We start from the raw sequence: 13,187 nt of genomic DNA, 5'->3' as shown, positions 1-13,187 counted from the left end.
TTTGACTAGGATAGCAGAGACTAAGATAAATAGTTTTAATGCCTGGAAGTGGGTACACCTCTCCTTCTGCTAAGCCTTCATGCCCTTCCTAACTACATCCCAGAGTGGAACAAGATGTCTCTCTTCGATTTTGAAAGACTGTCAATTAGCTGCCTATATTGTTGATAAATTCTTCCTTCTGCTTTTTTATAAACAAAGACATTCAATAACAAAGCTTCTGATTAGGCAGGAAATAATTAGTATATCCATACTAAACAGATCTATCCCAGCCGAAGCAAACAAACATGATACTCTGGACCTTGTAGGAGCATTATTGGAGAGGGGCAGATAAATATGATTATCTGGGATGCTCTAATAAAATATCTGAACTGTTCCCTATGTTCCCCGCATAGCGGATCTTGTTAATGGTGTCATCTCCACCCCTCCCTGAATCCATACCCTTTGCAACGTGTGTTTGTGTGTTCTTCTGCAGTGGGTGTGCTGATTTGCTTCAACAACCTGACTGGTTTTCAACTCATGCCTTTGGTTCTTGCCATGAGGACACATCTAAGCTTGTTGTGGACATGCATGGCCCAGTCATCCTGGTCACTCCAGCCAACAGCCAAATGTGTAAGTGATCCCTCCAGACCACAAGGACTACCGAGCTAAGTTCAGACTAAACCGCCAACCCACAGGTTCAGGAGCTAAAGAAACGCTTTTCTGTTTTAAACCACTAAGCTTTAGGGTGAGAAGAGAGAGCTAATGTATTCAGTGGGACTTTGAGCTTCCACAGGTCTGGGAAGCACCGACACACATTCTGACTCCCCTGATTCTGTGCCTCCTCAGGTTCGCTTCAGGCTGATTCGTGAACATGCTAGAAGCCATGCCTTGTGAATATGCTACCATTACGGTGGTGCTTATTTTAAGCAAAGTATGAAAACCAGATTCAGTAGGCTCCGATTTTGAATGCTAATTTCTAATTCTTCCTAAGGGAGTCTTTGAAAAACACTTCATGTCTCCATTTTGCTGCTGGAGCCTTTGACAGAAAGCCCACCCCTTGTGCCCTTTGATTCAGGGCAGTGGTTTCGAAGAGCCCTGGCCTGGGCTGATTACAATACTCTCTCGGGGGAAAATCAGAGTTCTCAGATCCCATCTTGAAGAGTCTCATACAGTTATCCTGGGTGGCACCCAGAGACCTGAATTTTTAGACAGCGCCCCAAGGTTACAGCATATTGTTAAGAATATCAGGTGTCGGGGCGCCTGGGTGGCGCAGTCGGTTAAGCGTCCGACTTCAGCCAGGTCACGATCTTGCGGTCTGTGAGTTCGAGCCCCGCCTCGGGCTCTGGGCTGATGGCTCGGAGCCTGGAGCCTGTTTCCGATTCTGTGTCTCCCTCTCTCTCTGCCCCTCCCCCGTTCATGCTCTGTCTCTCTCTGTCCCAAAAATAAACAAAAACGTTGAAAAAAAATAAAAAAAATAAAAAAAAAAGAAAAAGAATATCAGGTGTCATTGACCTGGATTGTTTCCTCGGTTTGTTTCCTGAGTGTATCTTTGGACACAATCTCCTTTCATTGGAATATACCTAAACATAGATTATATATAATAAATGCATTCAAGGGAGACAATGGTTGATATAATTTATAACTTAGACACCTACCTATTTTTAACACCAGTTAAGGAAAGCTAATAATATCCAACACATCTAGTAAGATCATCAAAATAGAAACAGAAAAATTTAAACAACAGAGAAGAGGAAAACGATATCAAAGCTCACACCAGAAGACTTACTTTAATTAGTAGCTCTGAGTTTCCTAGCAGCAAAGGCAAAAAGAGAAATACAATAATTATATAATCCTTACTATATGAAGAAAGAAAATGTACGAAAGTATTGGTAGAGACATTTTTTTTTCTAGAGCTGAATTCTAAAAGGAACTTAATTACACAGGTCCTATTACACAAGTAATTTTTAATATAATGGAAAATATGCTAATGCATAGGGAGAGAAACTTTTTCTGAAGCAAAGGAACCTAATTCTGTATGTCTGATTGCAAAAGGGACTTTGAAAAACAAAAAGTTCTGTAACCAACAGTGGTGGGCAGAAAATAAAGACTATTGCTTATACATCCGTTAAAAAAGCAGTCTCTGGAGGCACATCTGGGCAAGGCCCCAGGGGTGAGGCTTTCAGGTGACCTAACTTTTCTCCAGGAAAAAGCTCAAGCCATCTAAAAAATATGAAGAATGGGACAGTGCTTGGTCATGGGGTCCTCTCAGAGGAGGAAATGGGCTACACTGCACCAAGGGAGAGGGGCACCTTGAGGAGGAGCCAATTTATACTGTCAGGAACCCACACTTGGTGGGGGTCGGGGGGGGGGGGTCATTCCAGCAATCAGTCCAGGTGGAGGGGCTCAAAAGCTAGAAGGGTCAGACTCTATAGACACTAAAAGACTTCTCACTACAGAGAGGCATTGAGGGTTTCCTGTCCCTTGCAAACTCCATATAGATACTGACAATGTGGTGACTGCTCTTGGGCTGCATGAGTGGAGGAAAGGTGCCAGGCAGTAAGGTGAGACTCCAACTCTGTCCTGTCTACCAGCAGGACTGCAGCTCCTCCCCTCTGGAATGCCACAAATGCTACCCCCTGACCGTGGAACGGTGTCACACCCTGCCCCAGCCCTGCCCCAGCCCTGCCCCTTTCATCAGCTCCTCATCCTTCAGATCCCCATTTAGGGTTCCCTGATGCCCTCAAGCTTGGGTAGCAGCCCCCATCTGTGCCACCACAACATCCTCCCTTCTCCACGACAGCCCTTACCACACTGAGTGAAACTGAGTCCGCAGTGACACCCTGAGAGGGTCACCAAACCACCGGTTCACCACTGGATCCTTACTGCTAGCAGTGCTGGGCACAAAGCAGACACCCCAAAGATGTGCACAGTGAATGAATAAGGTAGGACCACAGATACTACTGCTGATAACGTCAGCACTTACAGCTGACACTTACAGGCTCACCAGGTAACGGGCCCTACTCGAAAGGCTGAAGTGTGGGGCTGAGACCCGATCCCAGGTAGTCTGCTCCTGTTCCCACACTTCACACCTCTTTGCTCTAAGCAATGAACAACGCGAGGCTGAACGAGGCACCTGGAGGTGCCCTGCAGGTCAGGGGGGAGGTAGACCCGTGCGTGTAGGGGGCCGAGGGCACAGGGTGTGATCCCGGCAACTGCACAATCCAGCCTCTCAGAAAGCCCGGGAGCGAGCAGCTGGAAGGGGCCTCTCTTTAGTGCCGTCCCACTACTGTGGCAGTGCCTGTGCTCCCCAGCACGTGGGCCACATCAGGACAGAACGTGTGAGTGTAACAGGAGACAGAAACAGAACAAGCACCTTGCCACCGGGACCGCTGCTGCCTGCAGGAGAGACTGGGAGCTCAGATGAGCCGGACCCTGGCGCTGGCCCAACAGGACTTGACCGGTGGCTGGCCTTCTGCTCAGATAATCCGGCTGCCTTTTTCCTCTGGGCAGCAATTTGTGACAGGACACTGTCTATGCTGCCACCTGAGGAAAGAGGAATAGACATGACTGCCTCAGGGGTCCAGGGTCCAGCAACATGACTATAGTGGACTTCGTGTGCTGACCTTGCTGAGCTGGAGAAGCATTCCCCAGACTCCCCTGAGCCTCTGCGGCTGTGGGTCAGGGCTGACCACAAGAGGCCTGCGCGTGGAAACCAGAGGTGGCCAGGTGCGGAGGTCATCACACGCCAAAGGCACCATGGCGAGAGGTATTGGAAGAGGCAGTGCAGGCACGATCAGCTTGTCCTCACTTTCCCCTGCCAGAGCCAGCTTGTGCGGCCTCCGGAAGGCACAGACGCCCCGCCCACGGCAGCCCCAGCACCGCCCCTTCCAGCAGCCACACAGGGGCTGCCTGCTTGCCCTCTGACCCCCCTTCTGGAGCTTTACCGACCCCACTCCACAGCTGTGCCAATAACTTGCTCAGTCCACAGCACTCAGAGTGGACTGCCGTGTTCCCTCTCCCAGTTTCCCCAAATCCACCAGCAATCTCGAATTATTGTGAAAGAAATAATTCTAGAGAGCTAGAGAGGATCCGAGCAGGAAAACACCAATAACTATCATTTGTGAGGCAATAACCAGCTGCCACATACTGCTGTGAACATTTCACATGTTTGAACAGTGCCACTCTGGGGGCAAAATCGTGAATTCACTGAAAAGTCCCTTAGCCACACCAAGGAAGGGGACAGGGTGTGTGCCGTTGTTTCTGGGACTGTCCACTGAGCAAGCGCAGGGGTGAAGCATGGTGGGGGGACAGACCCCCAAGGGGTCTTCCCGCCTCCCCGGAGTGGCCCCCCCGGTACCCACCTGAGCGGTTATGCAGCTCCCCACCATGCCTGCTGGAGCCCCCGACCCCACTGGAGCCGCCTGAGGAATGAGGTGAGTGGTTGAAGTTTCCGGAATTGGCAGGAGAGGCGGGGCTTCTGGAGAGAGATGGAAATTTAACCGGCCTGACAGGAGTCTGCAATAGAGTGGGTGTCCTGGTTACGGTTTGTTGTTGCCTCCTCTGGACGTACATGACCACAGGAGAAGGGATCCGGATTCCACTGGCTCACCCCAGCCCATGTGGCCCTCGCCAACTGGTGCTCAGCCTGAGGGGAGGCCCCTAGGGAAGGGGAGTTCATCCTCATCTGCTGACAAGCAGACCATTAGCTCAGGCCGAGCCCCTGAGATGCTGTTCCCCCTGAATCACCCCACTTTCAGGATCACTCAACTCTTCCCACAGTGCAGACTAAATGCAAACCAGCCCTGCCCACTTGAGGCACCTCCAGGGCCAGGCTCTCTCCCACTGGAGACTTGATACTGAGACGAGGCAGCAGCAAAGGGGGTCAGCCCCATCTTTACAGAGAGAGATGGGGGTTCTGGGTCCTTCTAATCACTCGGCACACAGTGGCAGGGCGAGGTCCTAAGTCCTCATCTGCGGTTTGCCATTTGCTGCATCTACGGTGTGGGCAGCCTACACAGATGGAGATAAGTTCCCTCATCAAGAGGGACAACCTCAGGACATTACAGAGACGCAGCAAGGGCCACAAGTCAGAAGCCACTGTAGGCAAAAGGCTAGAAGTCACACTCCTTGTGGGTGTAAGAAAACACCAGTAGTGCACATAGTCTTGGTTATGGACCTGAACGATGATGTAATGTGGAAGCTGGTTAGAAACCAAGAACTTGACTCCTGGTCCCAGGCCCATGCCACATGGCCGGGGGCTCTGCAGCAGGCTGGTTCCCCTCTTTGAGTCCTAGTCTCCCATCTACTATAGGGAAGCTTAGATGAGATCAGGTCTTCAGGCTGTGCTCCTGGGGGCCCCAGAGAAAAGACAGAGAAGAGGGGCCCTCGCTTTCATTCCCTTCACCCCACGTTTTAATCTGTTAATAAAGTGTCCCTTTGTAGGATACACTGAAACAAAAGGATATCCCTCATTAAAAAAAAAAAAAAAAAGCCTGAAACCTGCTGGATAAGCGGGTCTGAGGTCCCTTCTGCCCGCAACACACCCCAACTTCATTGTGAGTGATGTGTCAAAGTACATCCAGTGGGAGACTTACAGCGTCTGTGCTCCCACCGCCCATGCCCACGGGGGCACCCCGGCCAGCTCTCTGGGGCAGCACAGTCTTCATGGGTTCTGCCTTCCCACCGTGACATGTCCGGGACCGGTCCGAGCTCCACAGCTCAAAACTGGAAGGGGGTAAGAAAGGGGGGATGACTGCCTTCAGCTTGTCACTCGGGAGTCTGGGGAAGGGGGCTCCATTTCGAAGCTGAAAAAGACAGGCTGTGGGTTAGACAAGCTCCCCCCCCCCGGGGGGGGGGGGGAGGCTCCCAGCTCTTCAAGAAAGACTCCAGGTTTCTCCTGCTTCTCAGAGAATGGCAACATCATCTACCCCCTCATCCCCGCACCTGGCCAGAAACCATGTGGTATCTTTTGCTCTACCAGCAACCAAGCAATACCCCCATTTACTCTGCTCCAAACCCCAGCTTCCCTTGGGACCATTGCAGCAGCTAGAATGGAAACAGAGGGGATGGGGAGCCGAGGCGAGGCCAAGGGATGCTGGAGGTGCTGTGATGGTGGCACCGGGGGGATGGGGAAGAGGGCACTGCAGGCCCAGGGAAAAGAACTCAGGCAGGCCTGACAACCAGAGGAGCAGGACGTGTGTACAGAGCTGGGGGTCTCCGGAGGAAGGGACAGGGCACAGGGGACCAGGAAGCCCAGGCTGGGCTCTCTGTGAGCCCAGCAAACACTCTTCCCCACCCCACCGCACTCTCCCTAGTCCAGCCACACCTCCCACTGCTGACATTTTTAACTGTAATTTTGTATTTTGAAAATGTAATTTAGAGTTAGCATAGAATCCACACAATGATGACTGGTGGACTGTCAAGGAAAAGTATTCACACAGTCCGCACTAACATTAATTAAGAAAAGACAGTGGACTTGGTGCCAGATGGTGCTTTGCAGGGAAGGGCATCCCACAGCTAAACCTGCCTCGGGAGCCGGGCAGGCGTGCATCTCCGCAAGGATGGCTGCAAACGCCCACTCGGCAGGGCTCCCTGGCCATCCTCCATCTGCCGAGGGGTAGGCCAGCGTACTGGTGCCTTCCACGGGGCATAAGGAGGTGGGACAGGGAAGTGCCAACGCAGGAGGGTAGGCATCCTGGGTCCCACCCTGGCTTTCCTGAGCTTTTCTGAGAATCTGTGAACAGTGCCGTGCCCCCCGGACCTCAGCAACCTCATCCAGCAAGGGGGCTGGGACTGGAAGAGGACTAAGGATGCCCGCAGCCACAAACCCACCACAGATGGACATTTTCATTCCTTGGGGACAGAGTCTAAATTGTTGCAAACTTTCAGGAAGGCAATGACATTTGCACCCATTGACCCAGAGATTCTATTTCTAGACATTTAGCCCAAGGAAACAGGCAAGTGGGAGAAACTGAGGCATAAAGATATTCATTAGATCCGTGACAACAACAAAAAACTAAAAACCCCGAAGTCCAACAGGTAAGCCTTCACTGGTGTGTGAGGCACATTCCCAGGACAGAATGCTGCATCACGCAGCCATTAGATGTGATGTGGCTAAGAGTGTTTAATGACATGGAACAGATGGTCAGACAAACTGTTAATAAGTCAGGCTCAGCATAGTATGGGGAATAGAACGGTGCCCACCTCACAGGGCTGCCAGGGGGACTAAATGAATGAATATATGTAAAGTGCTCTGAGTAGCAGCTGGGACTTAGTAAGCGCTGTGGAATTTGCCATTATCATGTAGGACGTGATATATTCATAATGCTAAAAAATGGTTAGAAAAATACCCAAAACTTATCTACCCCAAAATGTCAGTCATGATTATGTGTGTCATCAAGGGGGATTTTATTTTTCTTCTTTATATTTTACTGCATCTTCCAAAATTTCAAGAATAGATCTGTTTTCATACAAAAGTAATTACTGCTATTTAATGAGATTATCAAACATCAGGTAGTATAAGCTCCCACTTTAGTAATCTGGTCTAGAGACACCAATTTACACCCATTGCAGAGCAGGGCAGGGCGGGGCAGGGCTGAGAAAGCAGGTCCCAGTCAGGACCCAGCCCGCTCAGCCCCTTCTGAGGGTGCTTCGGCTCCCTTCTCCTCTCCAATACTGCCCTCTCCTGGCCAGCCTCCAGATTAGGGTCTTAGAGCTAAATGGACCTGAGTTCAACCCCAACCCTCATTTAAAGAAAAGGAACGCGAAGCCCAGAGAGGTGAAGTCACATGTCCAAGATCATACAGCAGGTAACCAGGAGCTCATTCTGGGCCAGGCACTATGCTAAACACTTCCTGGGGACAACCTTATTCAAAGAAACAGCCATGAAGGATAGCATCCCTTAAAGTCAGACACTGCCAGATGTCCCCCAGGATCCATCTTCCACATCTTCCTTAGTAGACACCCCTGGCATTTAGACGGGACACGACCACCTGGAACAGAGACTTCCTTTCCCAGCCCCCCAGCCTCCCACAGGTAGTGTGATGTGACTAAATGCTGGCCAATATGATATAAGCAGAAGTGACGTGTGAGTTCCCAGGAAACTTCTTGAAAGACACCTGGTGTGCCCCTGGCCACTTTTTCCTCCCCTCATCGTTCTTGCTGGCTAGAAGGAGGCAGTAATGGCCACAGCTCTGGTGGCCACCTCATAATAGAAGCCAAGCCTGGGAGACCAACAGGTAGAAGGACACCATGTGTCAACATACTCATCCTGAACTGCACTTGAGAAAAAGAAACTGCTGTCTCATTCATGCCAGTTATTTGAGGACTTTTGTTACTAATCCTGATGCATCTCTAATTCATAGATGAGGAGACTGAGGCCTCTCAGGCTGGAAACACAGCCTCCTCTGTGACTCCTCTCCTCCTGACTCCCCAAAACCAAAACGGTGACTCCGCTGTCACCCATCAATTCCTACTCAGCAAGCCCTGTCCTCAGCGCTGCCTCCCTGTGAACGCAACCAGGGCTTACATCTGGCCACTAAGCACCAGCACCACTTTACCCACAGTTTAGACTGGCATCTGTTCCAATTCCTCAGTGCCACAGCTGTGCCCACTGTTACACATTTTGCTATCGAGCCCATCTGCGACCACCACCAAGAGAGACACATGTCCACATCCAGCCTTGTAAATCAACTAATGACTGGTAGAGACTTGAAATGCTTTTAGAACAGCCCCACACTCACCATGGTTGTCAATAACACATCTTCTTTGTCTCCTCTCATGCTCCCGGGACCTGAGAGACAAATGGAAGTTTCCTGAAATGACCCCTCCCAACAAGTTCATGGCACGAGGATGAGTGACCAGGGTAGCCTTCATCCTGGAAAACCAACTCTCCTGAGTGATTAAATATTTAATAATTATTGGTATCCAATACTTGAATAGACGGAAAGCATTTAAAAGGTGTCTCAAAGCGTGTTTTCAGCTTTTCCATAAAGCCCTGCGTGCTGGGTCAGACAGTGATGCACCCAGCTCAACAGCTTGTCTCAAACAGTGCTGTGAAAGGAGCAAGGCTGGGTGTGGGGAGTCTGTTTGAAGGGGTGTGATCTGATCAACTGTTCAATCAGTGTGGGAATCACCTTCAGTGCCCTGGCAAAGTCATCCAATCTGTTGAATACCTCCAGCGTTGGGAAGCTCACTTCCTTCCTCAGATAACTCGTTCTATTTCTAAATGCTTCCAGTGCCAGAAATCAATCATGTTTGATAGGTGGGAAAATCACCTATCAAAGGCAAGAGAGAGGCAGTTTCTGGCCTCAAGGCCCTGAGCAGGGCGTGCGGGACAGACACCAGGGACCCTTGCCACCAACATCCCCGTTCTACCATGCTGACCGCATTTGTGTCCCTGCCCATTTCTCCTTCCCCAGACCAGCCACTTTGTTCCAGGGCCACATTCCAGTATCATCTCACCTCTCACATCAGCCCAAGAGGTAGGACAAAGGGCAGAGAATTTGGGTTTGACCGTTCTGGAAATTTTACAGCACATGCAGTTTTTTCTTACCATTATCTTTCACTGTGGGGGCTACATCATGAAGCCCCGAGCGGCTTGTCTTGTCCTGGGGGGCCGCCCTCATTGTGGAGTCCAGCGCTGAGTCTGGTTCATCACAGAAAGGCAATGGCTGGTTGCTGGAGAGCCTGCGGGGCAGGGTCTGCATCAGTTTGAGCTTCCGGAACCGATTGGACATTCGGTTCCACCAGGACTGCCAAGGGAACGCAGAGCAGAGGTCATGCTCCGGGAACAGCCAGGCCAAGGACGGTGACACACTTTATACACACTTCCCCTCTGCTCTCCTGGGCCCATGACAGGTATTACCAATCAGCCACAGCAACCCTTCCCATAAGGCCATGGTTCTCTCTAAAGCCTTTCTGACTCAGCCCTTCGAGGCTCTGACCTCTGACAGTGGACCCTATCTGCTGCCCCTCATCTAGTCAATCTCCGCATCGCACAGATTGAGAAATGGAGATCCAGATGGGGTGCCAACTTGCTCAAAGTTTCACAGGGAGTCAGAGACAGACAGATGGACAAGAGGCAACGTCAAACACCATAGCAGTCACTGCATAAGCTCTTCCCCCCTTTCCAGTGACAGTGTAAGAGGTGTTGTCCACACCAAGGCCTGGGCCATCTGTTCTGGCAGCTGATGCCTCTCCACCTACAGAGAGGACCAATGCTGCCCCCCAGGGTGTCCCTAACCCTGTGACAGCTTGAGGGTTACGACACAGCAGGAAGGGAGGCTGCGAGGGCCTGGGTTAGGGAGATGGCAGCGAGCACAGGGCTGAAGGGACCTATACAAACAACACTGAGAGGAAAACACGGGGCTCTAGTGAGTGAGCTAAGAACAGGAGCTGAGTCTGCAGATTTGAGGAGGTGCTAGAGTCCCAGACAGGAGAAAAGGTAAGTGTGACTTCAACCAAGTAGAGCAGGATGGGGAGGACGAGAAATTCAAAGAAATGAGCAGCTGGAGGCTCGCAGTTAGAAACGAGCAACTGGAGGTTGTTTTGGTATTTCCAGAAAGCCCCAGCTGGAGGCCTGTGGGCTGCAGGGAGACCCCAGAATGGCGCAATCAGCAATATCCCACATGCTGAAGCAGAGGCCACAGACAGCCTGGAGGAGAGGCATTTGGTTCGGCCAGCCCAGTACTACATCATGCAAAGTTCTCCAGTTCCTGACATCTATAAATTGGGTTTCCATATCTAGCGTCCTAGCATTTCCTGAAAAAAATGGGACAATCTGACAACATGAACCCACATTCTTGCAAAGTAGTCACTGCATGTGATAGGATCACACCAGTTTTCCCTGATCCCCACTGTTCCTTATTGCTCACCCACAGCTTGTTTCCCGTCCCTGCTTGGTCACCCTCACCCTAAACCAGCCCTGCATTAACAGGAAGCAGCAGACATCCCCCACACCGTCAACTTGGCTCTCTTTAAAGCCCTTTAGGACAGGAAAAGGCAAACCTTGAGCCCGCCTTTGTCATCAGGCAGCACTGGGACACTCCAAGGCTGTCGGACCTTCGAGTGGGGCAGAGGTGGTGGGTGGCTGGGCCGGCCTTTGTCTTTATTCACCTGCATGCAGACAGATGCCAGCAGTCGAACAAGTTCCGTGTCTATGGACACAAAAGGCAGCGCTTTACCTGCAAATACGTCTGCTGGGCAAGGAGAGAGGGCTCAACAAACCCCTGTCAGCCTTAGAACTCAGCCCTGCAGCTCGAGTCTATGTTACTCCGGAATCAAGGCACCGGCTTCACCGTCTGGTCTTCGAAAGGTGGCAAACAGGCCAGCAGGGCTTAATCCACTGTTTCAGCTTCTGTGTCTCCCTCACTCTCTACCCATCCCCCGCTTGCGCTCAGTCTCTCTCAAAAATAAAAAATAAACATTTATAACAAAAAAAATTTTAAATAAATAAACAGATAAATAAAGTAAGTATAGGCTCTGCAGCCAGACGTCAGGGGGTTAAATTCTGCTTCTGCCCCTCCCTGGCTGTGCAACGGCAGGTAAATTAGGGAACTTCTCTGTGTCTCTGTAAAAGGGGTGACAGGATGCTGGTGCATAAAGGTGTCTGGAGGATGCGAGAATTTCTGGCATAAGGGAAGTGCTTAAGAAAGGTTAGGTATCATTTGCAGTTACTAACTGGGTTACCAAAACAACAGCGGTTGAGAAGAAAATATTACAAACTATTAACAGTGCTTTTCTCTTGATGACTGTTTTTTTTTTCTTTTCCAAGTGTCCAATAATAAGCACGTGTCTCTTAAAAAAATTCAGGCAAAAACTTCATTTAAAAAACCCACTAGGAAAAAAAATCGACTAGGGAGAGACTCTTATGGGGCAAGGGAGAGGGAAGTGGTCGGGAAGGGAAGAGTGAGAAGAGACACAGTGAGACACGAGTTTGTCTGAGAAAAGTGTGCGCGATCGAGGAGATGGGTTTTAATGACATAAAATCTACGCACGTCAGGAGGGCCTCCAACGAGGTGGAGTGAGCTCACTGGACTTGACCGGAGGACCTCACCTCACTGGCTGGGGATAAGCCATCTCCCCTGGCCTCAGTCACCTCCTCTCCACAAGAGGATACGCAGCTCTGCTTCCCCTCACACACACTGCGAGGATGAAACGGAGCCGAGTGTGCATCTGAGATACACGGGGCCGGCAGCAGGCAGGGTGAGGGGGCAATGCTGGGGAAGAGGGAGGGCTCTCTGGCAGGGCACCCCATAGCCGAGAGGGGCAGCAGGGCTATGTCCACTTGGGTCTGTGGAGGTCAAGTCCTCTCCCACGGCCAGCAGGCTGGGATTTGGCTCAGGGTTCAAAGCCTGTGGGTTAGAGGGCCCACTAGCCTCTCTCTTTCCCTGGGCTGAAACTCCAGGGCAACAGAAGAGAGGATGGACGGACAGACAGACTCTGACCCTTGGGCCACCTAAGTGGATGCGTCAGGTCCCAGAGGAGGGCCTGTCACAGTGGGGGAGGGTCCGAGGGGAGCAGCAGATGCCAGCAGGGCCCGAGAGAGGTGGGACGAGGGATGGTGACACCCCCAGCACGGTGCCCTTGACCCAGCAGCCTCCACCTACACGACTGAACAGAGGAGGTCACTACTCCATCTCTGATTCTGCTTGTCAAAGGGGCCTTTCTGTTTCTTCCTGGGGCAGGGTTTCTGGTCACAAAGCACAGATACCATTCCAGGACTTGCATGGACTGCCAAGGCAGACTCGTGTCTCGCTGGCCTTCCCTCCTGGGAGACTCCTGGAAGGCTGGCACTGGAGAAGCCTAGGAGACTACCTGGTGCCAGCCCAGTCTTTGCCGAGGAGGGAAGGAACTCGACTGAGGACATGTGGTGAGCCCTCGGGGCTTGAGAGTGACCTCCCTCATGAGTAAGCAAGGGCTGGACACAAAGGTGATTATCCTGATTCCCCGCCAGAGAAAGGCCATGAGGGTCTTCGACCCTTTTCCTGAAACAACCCACCAGGGTCACTCAGCAGCATCACTAGGTCAAAGGCCGTGTACCCGTTTTTTGCACGAAGAGTGACATCAGCTCCTTGGTTTAACAGGTATTTGACAACTTCCTTATTCCTAGGGAGGAAAGAAAAAGCCAAGGTTAGACGCACTGAAAACAAAAGCCTGGTTTTGCTCCTGGGCAAGAAGCTGATGATATTAGCGCCCATCTCTGAGCC

The 13,187-nt window shown here is 51.2% G+C and overlaps 1 protein-coding gene across 23 annotated transcripts in view; it reads right to left on the bottom strand.

Moving 5' to 3' along the window:
- ANKS6 (ankyrin repeat and sterile alpha motif domain containing 6) overlaps positions 1-13,187 on the bottom strand; it is a 67,639-nt gene that overhangs the window by 44,344 nt on the left and 10,108 nt on the right. For 20 of the 23 annotated variants that reach the window (XR_007146172.1, XR_007146175.1, XR_007146176.1 and 17 more), the window contains exons 5-11: positions 12,980-13,086; positions 10,987-11,135; positions 9,533-9,731; positions 8,721-8,770; positions 5,574-5,783; positions 4,341-4,494; positions 3,353-3,522 (exon numbers count right to left, since the gene is read on the bottom strand). Coding sequence is in view for 9 of the 23 variants with exons in the window: in XM_047829435.1 (XP_047685391.1) it covers positions 3,353-3,522; positions 4,341-4,494; positions 5,574-5,783; positions 8,721-8,770; positions 9,533-9,731; positions 10,987-11,135; positions 12,980-13,086 (1,039 nt within the window). In the remaining 14 variants the exon portion in view is untranslated. Of the gene's footprint in view, positions 1-1,765; positions 1,789-3,352; positions 3,523-4,340; positions 4,495-5,573; positions 5,784-8,720; positions 8,771-9,532; positions 9,732-10,986; positions 11,136-12,979; positions 13,087-13,187 lie in introns of all 23 variants that reach the window. The other 3 variants (XR_007146184.1, XM_047829444.1, XM_047829443.1) reach the window with 2 other exon arrangements.

This window comes from Prionailurus viverrinus, chromosome D4 (genome assembly GCF_022837055.1).
Source record: "Prionailurus viverrinus isolate Anna chromosome D4, UM_Priviv_1.0, whole genome shotgun sequence".
Taxonomy (NCBI): Eukaryota; Metazoa; Chordata; class Mammalia; order Carnivora; family Felidae; genus Prionailurus; species Prionailurus viverrinus.
The sequence above is the reverse complement of the archived record's forward strand: the minus strand, read 5'-3'. Positions and strand labels throughout refer to the sequence as shown.